This window comes from Cucurbita pepo, chromosome 14, assembly GCF_057944985.1.
Source record: "Cucurbita pepo subsp. pepo isolate OVF chromosome 14, ASM5794498v1, whole genome shotgun sequence".
NCBI lineage: Eukaryota > Viridiplantae > Streptophyta > Magnoliopsida > Cucurbitales > Cucurbitaceae > Cucurbita > Cucurbita pepo.
In genome coordinates, this window is record NC_141811.1 from 12,744,783 (window position 1) to 12,766,040 (window position 21,258).

Sequence of the window (21,258 nt, forward strand, 5' to 3'; positions counted from 1 at the left end):
ACACAAGGCGGTGTGCCAGTAAGGACGCTGGCTCCCGAACGGGGGTGGATTTGGTGGCGGTCCCACATCGATTAGAGGAAGGAAAGAGTGTCAGCGAGGACGCTGGAATTTTGAAGGGTGTGGATCTAGTTCGTTAAGGGAAGCTCGAAAGGAATTTTCATTAAGGGAATTTTGAAGGGAATTTTCGTTAAGGGAATTTTGAAGGGAATTTTGAAAGTCTTGAAGGGAAGCTTGAAAACGGTGGATCTAAATATATATATATATATATTAGATAAATGGTTTGAATTCTGAAATGAAATAAATAAAAAAAAAATGAAAAGTGTTCAATGAGTTTGAGAAGACTATAATTCCAGTCTTCGCCTAAGAGATGATTTCGAAATCGTTGCGGAGAGAGAATTGAAAAGCTTGAGGTCTGTATGCGGTAATCTGTTAGAGCCATATTATCAGATTACAAGATTGAAAGTTGTTTTTGTGCGTTTTTCACACCAATTGTCAGCGATTACGTGAGTGGATTTTTCTTTTTGGTTCCATTGACCGAGAAATTCAAGCTCCAGTTATGGAAGAGTGCGCAATCCAATGATAAGCGACGTATAGAGGCTTTTCCTTTTCTTTCCTGCTCGCTTTACGCCGATTCCCTAAGATTTTGGTCTTGACTTCAGTTTTTTCTTGTTTGATTTGCGGACGAGAATTGCTGAAGTTCTTGTTTCGTTGATTGAACGCAATAAAACTGTTAAGAATGGGAAATTGTTTACATTCTTCAACTCCTCGTGCTAATTCCATTAGCAGCCAGGCGCTATCTTCTACTCCAGGTACTAATTTCAAACGATTTATCTTCGAAGTTACTTTTAGAATGCATTTCAGATTCACTTTCTGCTTTTTGCTGTGATTCTTTTTGTTTCTTCCGTTGATTTTATTGTATCTTGTGCCATTTCATAGGGACATCGAGCAATCACAGCAAGAGCGTAGGGTTTTCAGGTACCAATAGCACCGCCGGCGCAAGTCTATTTTCAGAGGCGGCGAGCGTGGATGTGAATGAGCGCTATCCGAACGGGAAAATCCTTGACCAACCAAACTTGAAGGAGTTCAGCTTCGCTGAGCTGAAACTCGTTACCAAAAACTTCAGACCTGAATCCTTGATCGGTCAGGGAGGTTTTGGGAAGGTGTATAAGGGCTGGGTTGATGAGAAGACGCTGGCTCCTTCTAAGAGCAATTCTGGAATGGTGATTGCCATTAAGAAATTAAACACAGAAAGTGTCCAAGGTTTTCAGGAGTGGCAGGTAAAAATTTAGCTCATTCTTGGATCATCTAATATACTGTATTGAGTATTCTTTGGTCAATAGAAATAATTAGTTGCCGTTCTTGCTTTATATGGAACTCTTAGCTACTTAACAAAAGTAGATGAACATTATTATTATTATTATTAGTTCTGAACAGAACTACGAAGATCCATCTACCAATTTAGAATTAGCCTAAATACTGCAAGGATTAAAGGGCTTTTCATTTTCATGTTCATTGACTGTTTGAGGTTATATTAATTGGTATCAATTGAACTGGTGACATTGGTCCATCAATCATTTGACGTTAAGTTATGTGTGCCAGAGAATGTAGCCTTTGTTCTGTCATACTTGGCACGCCATTTTTTTGCTCGAACTTTTTTAAATTTCAATTTTGACATACCTTGTTTGACACAGATTAAATTGGAAATTTGTAGTTACATGTTTCTACTCATGGAGCCCAAAAAAAACATAAAACTAGAACCTGTAAGAACTGGTGCATTTTTTTTACCTGTAAATGCTATTAGGACTTGGGAGCTCTGCTGGTGTATGTAGATGGTTTTGCAAATTTATCAATTCGATCGGAGTCTACTGTGCAAGGTCGAATAATGTCCAACTCTTCATTTGATATAATGCAGGCTGAAGTGAACTTTTTAGGACGGCTGAATCATCCAAATCTTGTCAAATTATTGGGTTTCTGCTGGGATGATGAAGAATTGCTTCTTGCATATGAATTCATGCCCAGGGGAAGCTTGGAAAACCATCTCTTTGGAAGTATGATGTCCTTAAACAAAGGATAAGTTTAAATTGATTCTTCATTATCTGTGCTGATCTTTGGTTTTTGTGATGAACAGGGCGTTCTTCCATAGAACCCCTATCTTGGGAAAGAAGGCTCAAGATTGCAATTGGCGCAGCTAGAGGCTTGGCTTTCTTGCATTCCGCAGAAAAAGAAGTTATATACAGAGATTTTAAAGCGTCAAACATTCTTCTAGATATGGTTTGCCCTACTTTCTGCAGTCTATTTTTAGCTAAATTAGTAATTTTATGTTATCCATCATATCTTTCATTATTAGATATGTTTATATACTCATGGATAATGTTAACACACTGTTGAACTTCTTGGTCCATCCTGTTTTCCTGTCTCATTTCATCTTTCTCTTACCATTCTATCTAAATTTTCCCTTTTATATTCACGTGTAGGATTACAACTCGAAAATCTCGGATTTTGGCTTGGCAAGATTGGGGCCTGCAGGTGAAAGATCACATGTAACAACAAGAATTATGGGCACGTACGGTTACGTTGCCCCGGAATACGTTAGTACAGGTGATAATATCTGTCATTGTTGAGTTATGTATTCCAAGTAGCTTGCCTATTCGATTTTCTTGCAAATGCATAGAGGAGAAGTAGAAACCATGACAATTTGGAGGAGTAGGTTGAGGATTATCGAGAGAAGTAGTTCCACATTGGCTAATTAAGAGGATGATCATGAGTTTTTAAGTAAGGAATATTATTTCCATTGGTACGAGACCTTTTGGGGAAACCAAAAACAAAACCATGAGAGCTTATGCTCAAAGTGGACAATATCATACCATTGTGGAGAGTCGTGATTCCTAACAGACTATACTATATATAATTTGATTTCACATGTTCTCTGATCAATCTTATTGCGTCAACATTGAAACTCATGTTCATTGCTAAACTACTACCAACAATCTTTGCCATTACTGATCCTACACAGGTCATCTATACGTGAAGAGCGACGTTTATGGGTTTGGTGTGGTGCTGCTCGAGATTATGACAGGCTTGCGAGCACATGATCCGAATAGGAGCTACGAACAGCGCAATCTGGTCGAATGGGCCAAGCCACGCTTGGAGAAGAAAAAAAAGATCAAAAGATTAATGGATGCAAGAATAGAAGGTCAGTATTCATTGAGAGCAGCCGCTCTAGTGGGAGATCTTACTCTAAAATGCCTGGAAACAGATCCTAGAAAGCGCCCCTCCATGCAAGAAGTTCTTGAGGCATTGGAACAGGTCGAAGAATCGAGGGAAAAACCGAAAGAGTCGAAGAATAGCGACTCGCAGTCTAAACAACTTCATCAAAAACAGGCAAACAATTCATCAGCTAAATGAAGGCCATAAGGTGAGAAAAACTGAACATGATCATTCAACATTGTATACATTTGAGATTGTGATAGAAAAACTGAACATTTTTTTGTTGGCCTTTGCTAATTGGTTGCCCTTCTGTAGGGGATGGCAGGAGGTGAGGTCGGAATATATTTGATTGCATGTATTATGAGTTAAATGTTTGAAGTTTATATAGAAGAAAAGCTTATTAGATACGCAATGAAAAAGATTAGGAGCCAAAACGGATAATTTCTATTAGCGGTGGGCTTGAGCGGTTACAGATGGTTTTAGAGCCAAACACTTCCATTATCAGGGTGGATTGTAAGATCACGCATCAGTTAGAAAGAGGAACGAAGTATTCTCTCCCCTCGTATACGTGTTTTTAAACTGCGTTTTAGGTGAAAATGGGGTTTGGATTCCACACGTCTCCCACCTTGACCTTAAAATCTTAGCACCAATAAGACCCAAGTCAAGTCCACTAACCTTCCAACCACTACTTTTGTCGGCTCTCTCCTTAATTTAACTCATGCGCCAAAGCATTGATCTTTCACCCGCCATAATCACCACCATGGCACCACCACCACCACCCTCTCTCATTCTCTCTACCCTTTTCACTCTAATTCTCTCCTCCCTCTTATCTTCGCCGGCGCTGGCCGAGCCCAACGCCGCCCACCATCCCCACCATCCCCACCTCCACCTCCGGTCACTCCACTTCTCCCTCTTCCAGCACGAAACAATCAACAAAACCGGCTACTTCATCGTGCCGGGGGTGGCTGGCCCAGGAGTGAGCCAAACCACCACACCATTTGGCACCATGTTTGTTTTTCATGACCCTTTAACCACGGCTCCCGACCGAGCATCGAAGCTGGTCGGCACGTCGGAGGGAACCTCCATAACCTCTAGCCTCGATGGCTTGCGAAGCCTTAGCATAGCGAAGATCAGCTTGCGTTTGAGGAACCATACCGGTTCGCTCTCCATCGTGGGTGGGACCCATAATGTTAAACCGTCGAACCACCCCATTGTCGGAGGGACCGGAGATTTCTTGTTCGTACAAGGCTACGTGACGTCATCTCCGGTGGATCTGGTCGGAATCACGGTGGTTTACAAGTTGGAATTTCATATTTACTGGCCGCCCTACGCATAATTTACTTTACTTTATACAAAATTTCAGGTTTATTTTTAAATTCTCAGTAGCTTTATGAATATTTGTGTAATAAGCTCAATTGAGCATCTCCCATTTTCTCTCCTAAATATTAATATTCTTAATATAAGTAAATATATATATATATATATATATATATATATATATATATATATATAAACCCGGTTACTAATTTGTGAAGATTAATTAATTAAATTTCATTAATTAATATTGTATTATTAGAGTGAAATTTTAAATTAATATTAATATTAAATATAAAAGAAAAAATAAAATAAAATTTAAAAGGTTGAAATTTGTATTTAGTATAAGATATATTAAATAAAAAGAGGAAAATAAATTTATCCTATTAAAAAAAAATTAAAACTAAGAGTTTAAGTAGATAAAGAAAAGAAAATCACAAATACCCTCGTGATTTTATTTCTATTGAGAAGAGTCATGTCACAGTTAAAAGACGCTCGTGAGACGGGGCGGGATGGAGAAGTCATTCACGTTCTTATCTCTGTGAAATTTTCCATTTATTTGTGCAGTGATCGGAATAGGGATTCTTACGGAAAATTAGTAGGGATTGAGTTTCGTACCGAATTTTTTTTTTTTCATTTATTATTTTTTGAAAAATAGTCATTTTAAATAAAAATTTTAATATATACATTTTATTTTTCAATATAAACTTTTAATTATTTATTGATAAAATTATTTCACCTACGATAATAAATAAAATATAAAATTAAGTTATGTCTAAAGACAAAATTTGATAAGAAAAACACGGTCAATCTTCGTTATATTATTGTTTTCCACATTCGATCGGTCATTTTTTTATTTAATTTTAATTCCAACAAATATTGTTCAAGGATTCGTAAAAAAAATTAGTTGTTAAACTTTAATGCGCAATTCTTAACATAGCAATGCCACATCTAAATCGTAAATTCGATAAAAATGAATATTTGAAATATCGATGAGTATTAATTAAGTTGCCTTATTAAAAACACAAATCGACTATTATATAAGAACAAACGAACCAATGTTAATATTCGCCACTCACAAAAATATATACCCGAAGAATTAAGAGTCGAGAGTGGCCCTCGTCTTCATTTTATTGAAGTTTTGATTTAGAGGACGAAGAAACTATTATCAACAGATAAATCTCGTTATCGACAACTATAGGTTAGTTCTCCTTTCTTTCTTATACTTTATCAAGTTCATTTCTTTTTCTTTTCTTAAATATTTTTTTAATGTCTCGATCTTTAACAAATTGTCTGAAATTTTTAGTATTTAACTCAAAATTATTTTTTTTCGATAATATGAAATGTATTTTCATGAATAATTTATTTTCTCATTTCTTTTTGTCACTGAAAGAGATGCTTACGAGACGGAGATGAGAAAGTCTTTCTCCTTCGTCTCCACCTCTTATTTTGCATTTTTTTATATATTATTATTAAAAAAAAAATACTAATTTCAAATAATTTTTTAATAGAATGTAAAATAAATATAAGAATATTTAATTAGGAAAAATATAATATATTGTCGAATATAATTTTTAACCCCTCAAATTTGAATATTCAAAATATATATAATATATATTTTATCCGGAGAAATAATTGTTGTCCCAAACGGTGTGAGAGATGTTTTTCACTATGTTCAGAGCTGACCATACAGATAAATGGACCTCTCTAGTCTCCACACGAGTTCATACTTTGATTAATTTTTTTTATTAAATAGAAAATATTGTTCCATACTTTTTATATATATATATATATTTATTTATTTATGTGTTTAAAATGAATGAATGAATGAATTAATTAATTAATTAATTAATTAAAATTTTGGAAATGCAGGGATCCTGAAGATGCATGCATGATGTAACCGTTTGGGCATAATTTCTTCAAAATTTGAAATTGGATGAATTTACAAAGATGTGTTAATTCTGGATATTATTACTCATCGTTATCACTCTCCGGCGGCTGCTCCACGTTGAGATCGAACCCCACGCCGCCGCTCTTCTCAGGCGACTCACTCTCCTCAGCAGCGGAGGGCTGGTTGAGATCAATATCCAACCCTCTTCTAGACGCCGCCACTCCCTGAGCCACCGTCAGCAAAGTGGAAGCGAACTGCTGCTGACAGTGGCGGATATCGAGCTCCGCGGCGGTTGGCGGCGGAAGAGCCCCACGGTATGTCCGTTCCGGGTGAGACCTCAAGTGTCCAAAAAGTGCTTTCCACGATTTGAACACTTTATTACAAGTCGCACATTTTGGGTCACCTTTTGGGACCTCCGTTAGCTCTCCCTTCTTCTTTGCAGCCTTCACTTGCTGCTGCTGCTCTCCTCCGTCTCCTCGCCCTCTCTTCTTCCCTACCTCCTTGTTCGAACCGCCTCCCACATGACCATGTGTCGACGACGACGACGACGTTCCCACGTCGCCTGTTGTAGCTCTTTCTGGGGCGGGCGCTACGGACGAGAGGTTGATGACGGGAGGAGTAGGGCTATTGTCGTCGATGCTAGCGGGTGGTGGAGAAACCACCATTGGAGACGTTTCTCGGCCGTGGCGTTGGTCGGGAGAGGTCGACTCTGGGACGGTATTGATATCGGCATCGACATTGATATTGGCATTGGCATTGGCATTGGTGTTCTTCTCCATTGCAAGAGACAAAAGGAAGGAAATGAAAGAATTGAGAATGGAGCAAAAGGGATGAATATGCAATAAGAAGATAGCTATTGGTGGATGATGGCTGTCTTAGGGTTATGTCTCTATTTATACTCAAATTTTAGACATTATGTAAAACAAGTACGAGGTAAATCCAACATAAATCCAACATGTTTGGAGTTCCATCATAATCTAATATATATATATTTTTTAATTTAACGGAACTATGATCAAATTAATTGAGAGAGATATTGGAACGATATGTTTTTCTTGTTATTGTGATTATATTCGTTCCGAGTCATGATCTTTCATTTTAAAATTTTAAATTTCGTTAAATTCATCTTGATTTAATTAAGTCGTGTTAGCGATAAAAATATTTGAATTGGATGATGATATATTTAAGTAATTAATAGCATAAATATTTGAAATTTGTATTTTAATGGTAATGAAGTAATTAAATTTATTTTGACCAAAAATGTATTTTGGTATTATTTAGGTTACTATAAAAGGCTATGTGCATATACATAATTTGTCAAATATTAGTTATAAAGTCCTTTTTCGGATTTTTAAAATTATTTTGGGCTATTTTTGGGGGGGAAATGCATGGCATTTGCTGTCTAAATTATTGTTCCTTATCCCATTCCTCTGTTTTGCAATATTTAAATAATTAAAACTTAACCCAAAAAACATTATTATGAAAATTAAATGTCATTAGCAAAATAGGTAAATAAATTTTGAACCAATTAATTTTTTAAAAAAATGAAAATATAAAAACAAAATAATTTAAGGTATAACTTAATATTTAGCTCATAAAAAAATATTTTCTCTTAGAAGATTATTCTAAAAAAAATTTTCAAATGAGTTAGCTATATGTATGATGTCAAATTACGAATCGTATCTTTTAAAATACAATTTTGATCTTCTGTGCTAGCTCGAACAAATATCAAATATGTATAATGCCGAATTACCAATGGTATCTTTCTAATTTTTTTTGTTCTCTAAAATTAATTTTTATTAAAAATAGTTAAATAATAATCCTCGAACAAATATCAAATATGTATGATGCCGAATTACCGTATCTTTCTAATTTTTTTTTTTTTTTTGTTCTCTAAAATTAATTTTTATTAAAAATAGTTAAATAATAATCCTAATAATTTCTATGCAAGGAAGGTAAAGCACTAGGTGAATATATTTTCACAATTTAAATGTTAATAGAGATTATTTTTATAAAAAAAAGAAAAAAAAAAATCATCTCAAAGATTATAAGTTTGAACTTAAATGTAATTCCCTCTCACACATAGTAAAAAGAAAATCAATAGGGGGCTAACTTGGTAAGGAACAAGGTTTCTGCTGTTTTTGGTAATGGGGAGAAATTTTTCTTTATTACTTCCTCCCCTCCTTGCTATTACTGTAAACCTTCGGCCTAACTTAAGCACAACATGGTGAAGATTGTTGGGAGAACGAGTCCCACATTGACTAATTAAGGGGTTGATCATAGGTTTATAAGTAAGGAATACGTCTTCGTTGGTACGAGATTTCTTGAGAAAACCAAAAGAAAAGTCAGAGAGCTTATGCTCAAAGTGGACAATATCATACTATTGTAGAGGTTCGTAATTCCTAACACAAAATCCGTTCAGTGCTCATCTCCCGTTGCTGCAGACCATTCCTCGTTCCATTTGAACCATTTTTGTCCTATACTTCCCACTCCCTTAGCTGCTTGTGCAATGCCTCCATGTTCACAAGTTGGTACCGTCGTTGGTTGTCCATGGGCGCGTTGCACATTTAACAGCTCAAACTTGTCAATTATTGGTCACTTCCTCCTCCTCCAACCCTCAAAAAAAGAGGGGAAAATAAAGAAAAAAATATATAAACAAAACTATGAAGAGAGACTCGAAAATTACGAATATGGAAACAGAGAAATATGCTTTAGTTCACTAATGATGAAGCACTCTGAAGGTAACAAAAGAGTCTCTTGCATCCAAACTTTCTTATAAGGGGATAGAAACTTCTTCCTAGAGAGAAAATCCAAAAGAAAAAAGTCCAAAAAGAATAATATCTACTAGCGGTGGACTTGCGTTGTTACGAATAATTATCAAAGAAAAACTTTCTAGTGAAAGATGTAAATGAAAATACACATATAGCACTAACAATCGACAGACTGTTTACTCATCGCTTGGAAATGAGACGATAAGCAGAGAAGTGCACGAAGTCTTAGGTCTATTTAGCGCCAAAGAAGTCAACACTACATGATGGAAGTAATTTCTTCAACGGTAGTCACTAATTCTTTTGTTGAAAAATATCTGTGATTCTAGATGGCTAGTTCCCACTTCAACTAATCTTATGGGACCTATCTGATCCTACAACATTTAGGTGCCAAGATAAAATAATTACTTGCTAGATCTTTATTTGACCTGTTCTTTACCATTCCCTCCAAGCTCTTTATTGTATCAATAACTATTATTGGCCACTAGATCAATCCAAGATGGTTTTTATCACAAATATATATATATATATACGCCCAAGCCCACCACTCGCAGATATTGTACTCTTTAGACTTTCTCAAGGTTTTTAAAATGCATCTGTTAGGGAGAGATTTCCACACCCTTGTAAAGAATGTTCCGTTCCTTCTCCAACTAATGTGGGATCTCACAATCCACCCCATGAGGGGCCCAACATCCTTGCTGACACTCGTTCCCCTCTCCAATCGATGTGGGATCTCACACATACCCAGATATCCAAACACCAAAGAGCTGATTAGATACCCTTAGTTTGTTTTGGATTAAAAAACTATATATCTATATATATAAGAAAAAGGTTTTCTCTCTAATTTGCCCATCGAAAGATTGTATGATGTGTGTAGTTAGAATATGAAGTATTGCCCCTCCCCATGAAAATCTGACTCTGCCCCCGCAGATACAAGCACTAGCAAGGTCTTAAAGCATGGTAAGCGATTTTCACAATATAATATAATTGAGGGATGATGAAACTGTTACCAGTAGTACCAACATCTTCCATATCATCATCAATTCCAAGACACAAGCATTTGCAACCCTGTGACGAACAGAATAAAAGTTAATTACTTTTTAGGACAACAAAATATGAGCCCTATATTGCTCCATTACTAAATAGCTGTAGACCTCTGTACCTTCATGACTTTACAATATCCATTTTCCCTCCCACATGCTTTGGTTATGATCACCACCGATACATCTGAAATCGAAGCAAATGCCTATCCTCGGAAGCCAAACGTTCCACCTTGGGTATCTTGATGAGATCATGAAATTTCAATGTCACTGCATAAAGCTATTGAATAAGGTTCCCCCATGGATACCTTGTTACGACTTCCCTTGAATCACAAAAAAAGAGGGGATAGGTTCGGTTGAGCTCGCATAAACTCACCAAGGTAGTAAATCCAAATTCATTAAGTATTTTCCAGCTTGCTAAGATGTCTATTTCCTTCCTTAGAATTCTACTTTTCAGCACTTGTCGATAAGAAAATCACATCAAGCATGCCATATGCATATCACCCAAACTTATTGACATAGTTCATCTAAACATCCTTGCACCACTTACAAGAGATGGTCGTGAAAGCCATAGCAGATTCAGCCCTTTCTTGCACCATTTCCTTTCGTTGGAAAAGCTAAGTACTCATTGTTTAACCCATCCAATTATAACATCTATCAACACTGTAACAACTCAGGCCCACTGTTAGTAGATATTGTCCTCTTTGGACTTTCCCTTACGGGCTTCCCCTCAAGGCTTTAAAACACGTATGCTAGGGGAAGGTTTCCACACCCTTATAAAGGGTGTTTTGTTCTCCTCCCCAACCAATGTAGGACATCACAAACACCATCCCCATCCTGCAAGCCAAGCATCTCAAATTTAATTCTGGATTCCAAAATGAAACCACCAAGTAATGGTTCCGCACAACATGACACAGAGAAACTGTATACATACTAAACCAGTTTTCTTTTTATCTGGTCGCGCTCTTATTGTGTCTAGCTAGCCTACTGTTTTGTGCTACTCATGTCAAATCATCATTATTTAGTTCAAACAATAGGACAGGTAACAAAGTTAAAACTTATTAGTGCCAACAAAAACTTATGGAGGCAAAGGGACGAAAGCCCGACAAAAGGCCTATGATATGATATAGTAAGAAAGAAAGTACGAAAATCATTACGTTAAGGTTACAAAGTCACTTAGCCGTTTACAAAGGGAAAGGCGTCAGTACGGAGTCACGTCAACTGTGGATATATACTAGGTAGGCTAGTTGGAACGGAGTCTGAAACTATGGACCGAGACTACACTAAGGAACAAGGAAGCTTAAGGATGTAAAATAAACTAAGTTCAGTAACTAAATTTATTCTCTTTGTAAAGAGAATCAATCAACCATAAAGGTCAGTTTTTCTCTTGTAGAAGAAATGTGCTCGGTGATGAATGACTAAGAAACAAACTGTCATGGCAGGCTCTGATTCATAGTGCACGAGTTGGGACTGTTTTAGGAGCAAGATGGATGAATATCTAAGTTCAAGTATTCCGTATACTCCCAACCGGATTAACTTACCTTAGCATAGATAGCTAGTAATAAAACGCTTTACTTCCTACTTGGGAGAGTAAGCAACCCAATGCCTCAGCGTAGAACAATAATATATGATGGCTGATTAGAGGACGCCATACCTTCCACCCATCAGCATTCAAGGTATTATGAATAAGCTCTTCCACGACCTTCTGACACCATAGGGAATAACACTAGCACGCGCAGAACTACGAACACACCTCGGCAAGGGCTTGATAATCCCATCTGGCATTACGGTGCATTAATAAGGAAAAATATCAAATGGGAAACAAGAAGAAGTAGAAGAATAGGAGAACAATTAGCAGATAAACAGAAAGATCAAGAGTTCATTATTTTCACCAGAACTTAATACATTAATTGCATTTTCTGAAAGGTTCCAATGGCGAGAGCACTTGGACAAATGATGCAAGATTTCACTACAGAAGCTTGAATTTCTAATCTAAGCCTTCCCAGTCCCCTAATAAAGCAAATCATGGACATAGAAGCGTGTGAAGATAGAACTTCTTCTCGGAGATATGGTAACGCCCGAACCAATTCCATGCTTTTTTTTTCAACATCAATTCATTCAGCAATTTCAAAAGTCCTGATATTCGATTTACTTCACTCATTTCTATAAATTATGAACAGTTTAGCGTACTTTCAACCGGTTTTCAGAAAAAGAGCACACGCGAAAGCAACAATTACCAAATAACTGCGCATTTACGCAAAACTGAAAGTTAACAAAAATGCCAATGAAGACTATACTCGATTTGCTCTCTTGCTTGTGAAGTTTAGGAAGATTCATGAAAAGCAATGAGTTCTTATCGAAATTAGCCTTAAAAAAACCCTACACAGAAGACTTTTGTAACTACAATCTTACTCCATTTCAGTCAACATCCCAAAAACTATTCTCACATGTTAGTGCAGTATCCACTCTTCTTACCGAGATGGCGCTGCCGCCACATTTGCCGACGGTTCGGAGGCCTGAACATTACTAACTCAAAAGCCAATTCCTCTTCGAGACGTCTGTGCTCCGCCGCATGGAGTGAAAGAAAAATGGCCGTGCCGAGTGGCGTATTCAAGCATACCGCCGTAAAGCGCAGTTTAGAACTTCCCCAATGCAGGGACGGTGCTAGTTAGTACAGACGACATGTCGGTTCGAGAGTTTTTTTTTTTTTTTTTTTAAGCTGAATTTCCAACTTTACCAAAGTTCTTAAATTTAGAAATTATTATTATAATTTTAGCTTCTAAAACTATCCAATTTAATTTTTTCTAAACCGTTGAATAAAATTCATAATAAATAATATATCTGAAAAACTCACATTATTTCTCGAACAAAAATTTAATTATTGACTTTTGAAATAGTAATTAATATCTTATTCACGGTATTATCATTAAATGGATGGAAAAGTCAACACGTTCCTTACCAGACTAAGCAGCTCACGTCATCTAATGCAACGACACGTCCAAATGTCAATAATAAATGACTTTATACCTAACCGAACCTCATTTTACGTACTTATAACTTCAGTTGAAGTAATCATCGTAACAATTTTAAAACTAGGGTAACGTTGGATTGAGCTGTGAACCTCCTAGCTCACGAACCAAATCGAAAATTTTAAATTTTTTTAAAAAATTCAAATTGAACTTTTAAAAAAAATATAGCCGAACCCAACCTTTATAATTTGAATTGGATAGTCTAGATTGTTCGGATAATCGGGTGACATGAAAATAATAATAATTAAGGATGAAAATGAAATAAAAGTAAAAGGTAAATTAGAAATAAATAAGGTGTTAGGTTGCACGGAATAGAGAGCGAAGGCTCCTGATTAACCAATCCAATTTTCGCATTTCTATTTATATTATTTTTATATTATTTTTATATTATAATTTTATTGTTAGGCAACGCATATGCATCATATTAAAACATGATCTTCAGTTTTCCTCTGGACCTGAATTTTCTTCTTCTCCTTCTCTTCTTCTTCTTCTTCCTCCTTCCCAAACCCTAATTACACCTTCTTCCTTGTAAATTCCCCGCCTCTACAGTACCAGAGATCAGGTATTTGCTCTGTTTCTTCATCTCCTTTAACACTCCCTTTCCTTTTCAATTCTCTCAATTACCCTTCTGCTCTTCTCTCTCTCTCTCTCTCTCTCTTTTTCTCCCCCTTCCCTTGAATCCATGGCTGATGCCCTTTTCATGTTATTAGGTTCTTTCTATGTCTCCTGTTTCTTTCTGTTATTGCGGAATTCGACCCCTTCTGTATTCACTGCGTTCTTTGGTTTAATTCTGGTTTCATTTTCTGCATGTTTGTCCCATTTGATTGTGTTGCGATTGCTTTATCTTTATTCTGTTTCACAATTGGATATCCATGTCGGTTTCTGAGTACTTTTCCCGCGAATTGAAATGCTGTTGATATTCATGCGATGATTCTGCCCATAAAACCTTGTAAAATTGGCAATCCGTTTTGTGGGATCTTCCTCTTCTGCCAGATCGTGGCAGCATCAAATTTTAATTTCTACTTTTGACTACTGAAGAAATGGTTTGATTTGGATGTTATTTTATAGCTTCCGAGTTTTCCGATTGATGTTAGAGTCTGATGGAATTTGTGATGGAATAGAATTAGAAGCTAATTTTGTATTCTTATGATTGTTTTTCAGCGGAAGTAAATGTTAACTCAGTTTCTTGTTCGTGTGGAGACGACACATTAGTGATTTATGTTTAAAGCTATAACTTGGAAGGAGAAGAATGGAGGCCAACATCTGTGACGTGAATCATCTCGATTCCGATGTTCTTCTACCGCCAAGAAAGCGCCTTCTTGCTGGCTTGAGAAAGCAAGGTGCGGATGGTGATGGTACTTTTAATCTGCCACCAGTTGCCTCCTCCTCTTGTTCTCCTCCTCCCTCTCCTTCCTATGGCTTCACATCTATTGAGTTCAACATGCGGCTTAACAATCTGTTGAGTGCTCATTCAAATACTAACCTGTCATCTGAAGAGATAGTGGAGGCCTCAAGATCAGCTGCAGCTGCAGCTGTGAAGGCTGCGGAGGCTGCCAGGGCAGCAGCTGAAGAGAAGGCGGCAATTGCAGCAAGGGCTGTTGCGGCTGCAAAGAGTGCCATGGACTTGGTTGCCACCATTTCTGAAGAAGCAGCCTATAAAGAAATAAACCTGAGAAAGAACAAGCTGAAGAAACATGTCCCAGTTCAGCTTCTATACACAAAATATCAACCTCTTGAGAATACCAAGACAGATGAAGAGTTAGCTCGCAAATTGCATCGAGCCATAAATAGCTCCCCAAGAATTTTGAAGAATTCATCTGGTTCTGATGCTAGAGGCCACAGACATAAGAGGCTCAAAGGTTCACCTGGTTCGGAGAAAACTAAGGTTTCCAACTGTGTGATCTCACAGGAGTTGGACCCTACTCCCAGGTGCAATGGGCATGCTAGAACCAGTGAGGCTGACTCTGAGGGCAGCGTTCAGGAAGTACGCAAGCTCAAAGCTGATGAGAAGAACAATCAGTCCGAGATGGATAATGGAGAAGCAGAGACAAGTCAGAAGGAGAAAACTTGCGACAATATTAGTGTCGCTGTTAAAAAGAGGGGAAGAGTAAAGCTTAAAAAACTGCCCTTGAGTATTTGTTCTTTCAGGGATCAGACAACTCTCAAGGAAGATATGAATAACGGAAGTTCCCCAATATCGAGTGTGCAAAGCCCGACATCTGAAAATGTTATTTTACATTCTGTAGATAGCCCGACCGAAGGCGTGATGCCAATAGAATCCGCATCAGTATGGAAATGCCAGGAGTTTAATCCTCCTCTTTCTGTCAAACAAAATAAAGTTATGCAGTCATGACCGGAATACGACATATGGTAAAAGGTTGGTGCTCATAGAAGTTGATAGTCGAGGTAGGACCCGTGCAGCTTTTCTTATAGATTCGGCTTTACTCCGCCTGTCTTCCTTTTGATCATCCTGCATATTTTGTTTCACAATGAACTGGGACACACCATTGTAAATTTCATATTATGTGTTTGAATATTCTCCAGAGTTCCAAAGGTATCCTTTATGACACAGAGCTTGAAGTCCAAATAAGAGAGGCATTTTTGTTTTGATTTGATTATATATTGCTGAATATACTAAAAAGGCATCCCCATGTATCTGTAGGTAAGATCTGTAGATGGTCGTTTTCATGGTTCTGCTACACTTGTATCAATATATTACACTTAATCACGTACAGGAAAAGGCAAGCTGTTTGCTTTTTGTTGGTCATCTAGTCTTCTATACTCTCATAGTGTTGTTTTTATTGATTAATTGAGATTGAGATTTGTATTCTCTGGATCTTCCTTTAAGAGGAGGAAACCTTTGCTTCTTGTAGCATTGTAATTTCTCTTATTTGTTAATGAAGGCGTCCCTTTTCTATTGTTTTCTACTATTGTTTTCTATGCTCAAATAGATAATGTTGTATTTGAAGCCTTGTGCTCTGTTCTTGTGTTCACTGTCACTAAGTTGAGCTGCGAAACTCAGCTTTGTAATAATGTCGGTGATCTCTATCAACTTGTCGAGAATAAGTCATTTTCGCATATTTTGTCATCACCTACATGCTCATTTAGATATAGTTTCAATATAATCGGTGTCTGACCTTTTGGAATATATTAGGGCATAAATATCACTCAACTTGTTTTCATCAACAAATATAGTAATCATCAAGACTATATGAAAGAAAACAAAAATATTCCTTCTGTTCCAACCGATCATATGATCACTATTAGCAAACGAATACAAAATGGGAGAGACCATTCTACTCTGACAAAGAGACCCACGCCCAGCGTTGGATCTATTATCCCACGCCCAGCTTTAGATCTATTATCCCACGCCCAGCTTTAGATCTATTATCCCGATCATGATTTTTCTATCTTCAAAGGGAAGGAATTTGAATCGACACTACCGTTCCTAGCCACGTGCTCTAATACTCTCAGCCAGGAGTAAAATTAATAATAAAAAGAAAAAAAAGAATCAAGACAAGATCCACATGAAGATTGCACCCCAAAGAGCAAGAGAAAGGGCAGCGACCAAATAGGTCCAAAGCATAATAACAGAGCATTCCTCTTGACCAACACCGAACAACTGAGTCATTGTGCTAATGGACATAGCCGGCGGCGTGGTGTACTGAACCATCAACATGAAGTGGTAAAGAGGATCCGCCGCCAAACACCCCAATGTGTCGGCCGCCTTCACAACCAAAACCCCAATTGCCGGCAGCGCAAAGTACCGAACCGCAATCACTCCGACAATGGTCTTAGGCTTCACCTTCGACGACCTTAGCCCTTGAGTCAGGTTACCGCCCATTATCAGAGTGGTGCAAGGAATCGTCCCATTTCTGCACACAACACAAAACCCTTTAGAACACTCTCCAATTTCATCCTTTAAAACACAAAGACTCAGCCATTTACCCGAGCAGTTGAACAGAATCTTGGACTACTCGAAATGGAGCATTGTCCCCAACAACCAGGTTTCTAAGCCACCACACCGCTCCAAAGATGAACCCCACAAGCTATTCATAATCATTTCTTCATATCATTTTTGGCATTCATAATCATCTCTATAAACAACAATGGATACTCATTACTTACGGCTCCTAATGATGGAGGGGTCATCGACTCTTGAACAATGCGGCGCAAAAAGTCTAGCGTTTTAGCCCAAATGGACGACGTTGATGATTCCCGTTTCTCTAAGCTGTCCTCTACTTCTTGGGATTCAATCTGCAAGTTAAAATATTATCACCATCCCACGAACCAATTAACATATTGATTTTAGAAAAATAATTTAGGTATTTTAGTAATAAAGTCTCATTCAACACTACAGTATCAGAGTCAAGCTCTTAACTTAATCATGCCAATAGAATCTTCAAGTGTTAGAACAAAGAAGTTGGGACCCTCGAAAGCGTAGTCAAAAGTGACTCAAGTGTCGAATAAAGGGGTACTTTGTTGCTCCAGAGAAAGGAGTCGCACCTTAATTAAGGGGAGGCTGTTCGAGGGCGCTCCAATAGACCTTAGGGGAGGCTTTATGGTGTACTTTGTTCGAGAAAAGAATTATTGAGAGGGAGTCTCACATTGGCTAATTTAGGGAAGGATCATGGGATTTATAAGTAACAAATACATCTCCATTCGTATGTCTTTTGGGTAATCCCAAAGAAAAACCACTAGAGCTTATACTCAAAATAGACAATATCATAACATTATAGAGAGTAAAACCACTAGAGCTTATACTCAAAATAGACAATATCATAACATTATAGAGAGTCGTAAGCTACCCCACAATCGTAAGTATAAGTAGTTACCTCTTGGAAGCCCTTGCTTGATGGGACTGAAACAGGGCCATTTTGTTGATGGAGAAGGCGAGCTTGCAGGTCGCCAATGGAGGCGTGGCTGGGTGATATCAACGGCTCCTCCAAGGCTTTCAATCGCAAGGAGGAGGTTTTCACAAGATGGTAAGTATAAGTCCATTGGCAAAACCCACTTAGCTGAAAGTTCACCGATTCAAGATATTAGATTAAACAGAAATGATACCAAATTTGTACTGAATCACCCAAGTTAAAACTGGATAGGTTAATAACTACCGCCATGGAAAAGGATGCATAAGAGAGTCCAAGAGAAGAACAGGTATCATGGTCGCCAAAAGGGGTGCCATTTTCATCACAAATAGCAGGGATAATGATGAGAAGAAGGTATCCCAAGTTGCCTAAACAATCATACACTCACCCGTGTTAAATCACTAATTGTAATAGTACAAGTCTACCGCTAGCAGACATGGTTCTCTTTAGCCTTTCCCTTTCGGGCTTCCGCTAAAGGTTTTAAAACGTGTCTGGTACAGAGAGGTTTTCACTTTATTATAAACAATATTTCGTTCTCCTCTCCAACTGACATGAGATCTCACAATCCACCTCCCTTGAAGGCCAACGTCCTCGCTGGCACACCGCTTGGTGACAATCTTCCCCCTTAGGAGCCAACGTCTTCGCTGGCACACTGCTTGGTGTCGGGCTCTGATACCATTTGTAACAACCCAAGCCCACCCCGAGTAGATACTGTACTGTTTAGACTTTCCCTTTTGGGTTTCCCTTCAAGGTTTTAAAACGCGTTTGGTAGAGAGAGTTTTCCACACTCTTATAAGAACTCTCCAACCGATATGGGATCTCACAATCCACCCCTCTTAAGGGCCAGCGTCCTCGTTGGTACACCGCTCGGTGTCTGGCTCTGATACCATTTGTAACAGCTTAAATCCACCCCTATCAGATATTGTCCTTTTTAAGTTCTCCCTCTCGGGCTTCCCCTCAAGGTTTTAAAACGCGTCTATTAGAGAAAGATTTCCACACTCTTATAAGCAATGTTTCGTTTTCCTCTCCCACCAATGTGGGATCCACAATCCACCCCCTTAAGGACCAGCATCCTCGTTGGCACACTACTTAGCTCTGGCTTTGATACTATTTGTAACAGCCCAAGTCCACCTCTAACAGATATTGTCCTCTCTAGGCTTCCCCTCTCGAACTTCCCCTCAAGGTTTTAAAACGCATTTGGTAGAGAGAAGTTTATACACTCTTATAATCAATGCTTCGTTCTCCTCTCCAACTAATGTGGGATCTCACAATCCACCCTCTTAGGGCTAGCGTCCTCGCTGGTACACCGCCCGGTGTCTGACTCTAATACTATTTGTAACCGCCCAAGCCCACCGCGAACTCCTCTTTAGACTTTCCCTTTTGGGCTTCCCCTCAAGTTTTTAAAACGTGTTTGATAGAGAGAGGTTTCCAGACTCTGATAAGCCATGCTTAGTTCACCTCTTCGACCGACGTGGGATCTCCATAATTAACCTAAAAGTTTAAGCTCGAATAAAGTAGAAGGGAAGGAAGAAAACGAACCAGTAGAAGAGGCAGCCATGACAAGGCCTTCAAGATAGGGCTTGGGTTTGAGAAGCTTAATAACTATCCAACCCAAAACCCATCCAAACAGGAAGGTAAGAGCAATGTTGACAGGCATGAACCACCTATAACTCACCAAATCAACAACACAAAATAAACAAAGCATTGAAATCAGAGGGCATACCATGAAACAATGTCCTGAAAAGTGACTGTTTGGGCCAAATTTGCGAACATGAGACAAGGAGTGAACACAGCGAAGACGATCTGCACAAACAAACAAAAACCTAATACGATTAAGAGATGGAAGCGCAAGATAATTATGAAAAATGGGAAGAATACCTTGTTGAGAGAGGCTCGAGCCTGGGCCGGAAGAAGATTGGAGTAATCAGTTGCCAAAAAAGCCCCCACTAAGCACATCAGAAGGACCTGCAAATTGGGGATGAACGCCACTTCCAATAATGACAACAAACCCATGATTTTAACAAATCGGTGGTCGGAAATGGTTCGCACTATATATATATATATGTATGTATAAGAGGGAGAAGGATAGAGCCTTCCTGGCTACGAGACAATGGATTATCAATATTCTTAAGTAAATCTTATTAGAGATATATTAAAAATTTGACTCGGACCTTCTTTCTTCTCTTGTGAAGGCATCAGTTACTCGTGATTGGTTGAGTTCGTGGACCATGTGCACGGAAAAGGCAAGGTTCTTTGGGTTCCATGAAGAGCCAAATATCTTCTAGCCTACCAAACCACAGCTTAAAACTCAAATTTGCTTATTTTGTTATGGTCTGCCTTCTTAGGACAGAAACTTGTCTTTATGAATTTCTGTAACAATCCAAGTATATCTAGCTAGTAAATATTGTCCGTTTTTGCATCTTATATGTTGTCATCAACCTCATGGTTGTAAAAGGAGAGATTTTCGCACTCTTATATATATAATGCTTCTCAATCAAAGTAGGATCTCACAGAAAGAAGGGTAAGAAATCTCATTAAATACTATTAATAATTATACAAATTTAAGATTTAATGGGCTGAAACTGAAATTTTAAAATTAAAATTGATATAATCACTCAATTTAATTTAGAGTTATAAAATTATTTTTTTTGCAAAAAAAATAATCTGACGCAACTGTTAAGGGCAGGTTTGTAATTATGATTCCAATTACATTTGGGCCCACCTTTCCCTTTCTTTTTCTTATTTTTTAAAATCTCCCCCAAATAAATATATATGTATTTATAAATTAATTATGTACCTACGTCATCCACTCCATCATCACCTTAACAAGTTTCTTCTAATTTGAAGTTAAAAAATTAGTTTATATATTGTTCCAATTTAAACTCGACAGAATCTATTCAGCCTTTTAATTAAAAATTCCCTTTAAAATCATTAATGTTTACGTGTACATATTGATTTAAATATAAAGATTAATTTAAATTATAGAAATTTCTCCCTACCCAATACAAATTTTGAGGGGAAGTCTAAAAGTAAAAGTCCAAAGATACAATATCTGCTAGGGGTGGGCTTATGACGCTATAAATGGTATAGAGTTAGACACCGGGCGATGTGCCAATGAGGAGGTTGAGCCTTGAAGTGGGG

General features: G+C 37.8%; 4 protein-coding genes and 1 long non-coding RNA gene across 12 annotated transcripts; 3 read left to right on the forward strand and 2 right to left on the reverse strand.

Moving 5' to 3' along the window:
- The first annotated feature begins 310 nt into the window (after positions 1 to 310).
- On the forward strand, positions 311 to 3,614 carry LOC111809720 (putative serine/threonine-protein kinase CST). 3 transcript variants are annotated; one of them, XM_023696113.2, is made up of 7 exons: positions 311 to 809; positions 937 to 1,277; positions 1,913 to 2,048; positions 2,129 to 2,271; positions 2,475 to 2,598; positions 3,014 to 3,415; positions 3,523 to 3,614. In XM_023696113.2, exons 1-6 carry the CDS (start codon positions 737 to 739, stop codon positions 3,403 to 3,405), a joined length of 1,209 nt encoding a protein of 402 aa, XP_023551881.2. In that variant the 5' UTR covers positions 311 to 736; the 3' UTR covers positions 3,406 to 3,415; positions 3,523 to 3,614. The 3 variants fall into 3 exon arrangements, with proteins under 3 accessions (XP_023551881.2, XP_023551882.2, XP_086973662.1); XM_023696114.2 differs by having other exon boundaries at positions 3,533 to 3,614; XM_087117536.1 differs by having other exon boundaries at positions 312 to 809; positions 3,014 to 3,577.
- A 140-nt stretch (positions 3,615 to 3,754) lies between these two features.
- Positions 3,755 to 4,697, forward strand: LOC111809721 (dirigent protein 2). Its single transcript, XM_023696115.2, has one exon. It carries the CDS (start codon positions 3,926 to 3,928, stop codon positions 4,541 to 4,543), a length of 618 nt encoding a protein of 205 aa, XP_023551883.2. The 5' UTR covers positions 3,755 to 3,925; the 3' UTR covers positions 4,544 to 4,697.
- Positions 4,698 to 8,646: 3,949 nt separating this feature from the next.
- Positions 8,647 to 12,882, reverse strand: LOC111810717 (uncharacterized). 6 transcript variants are annotated; one of them, XR_015411632.1, is made up of 4 exons: positions 12,696 to 12,879; positions 11,875 to 11,998; positions 10,343 to 11,057; positions 8,647 to 10,248 (listed from the first exon to the last, which is right to left on the reverse strand). It is a non-coding gene; the product is annotated as an uncharacterized LOC111810717 (long non-coding RNA). The 6 variants fall into 6 exon arrangements; XR_015411633.1 differs by lacking the exon at positions 12,696 to 12,879 and adding an exon at positions 12,113 to 12,567 and having other exon boundaries at positions 10,343 to 10,543; positions 10,771 to 11,998; XR_015411631.1 differs by lacking the exon at positions 12,696 to 12,879 and adding an exon at positions 12,113 to 12,556.
- A 771-nt stretch (positions 12,883 to 13,653) lies between these two features.
- On the forward strand, positions 13,654 to 16,176 carry LOC111810585 (uncharacterized). The gene is made up of 2 exons (XM_023697314.2): positions 13,654 to 13,811; positions 14,411 to 16,176. The coding sequence occupies exon 2, from the start codon at positions 14,499 to 14,501 to the stop codon at positions 15,600 to 15,602; it is 1,104 nt and encodes a 367-aa protein (XP_023553082.2). The 5' UTR covers positions 13,654 to 13,811; positions 14,411 to 14,498; the 3' UTR covers positions 15,603 to 16,176.
- Positions 16,177 to 16,461: 285 nt separating this feature from the next.
- LOC111809722 (protein PIN-LIKES 7) lies at positions 16,462 to 20,161 on the reverse strand. Its single transcript, XM_023696116.2, has 8 exons — positions 19,996 to 20,161; positions 19,841 to 19,920; positions 19,657 to 19,781; positions 18,364 to 18,485; positions 18,085 to 18,267; positions 17,378 to 17,506; positions 17,198 to 17,298; positions 16,462 to 17,124 (listed from the first exon to the last, which is right to left on the reverse strand). Exons 1-8 carry the CDS (start codon positions 20,128 to 20,130, stop codon positions 16,761 to 16,763), a joined length of 1,239 nt encoding a protein of 412 aa, XP_023551884.2. The 5' UTR covers positions 20,131 to 20,161; the 3' UTR covers positions 16,462 to 16,760.
- Between the last annotated feature and the right edge of the window lie 1,097 nt (positions 20,162 to 21,258).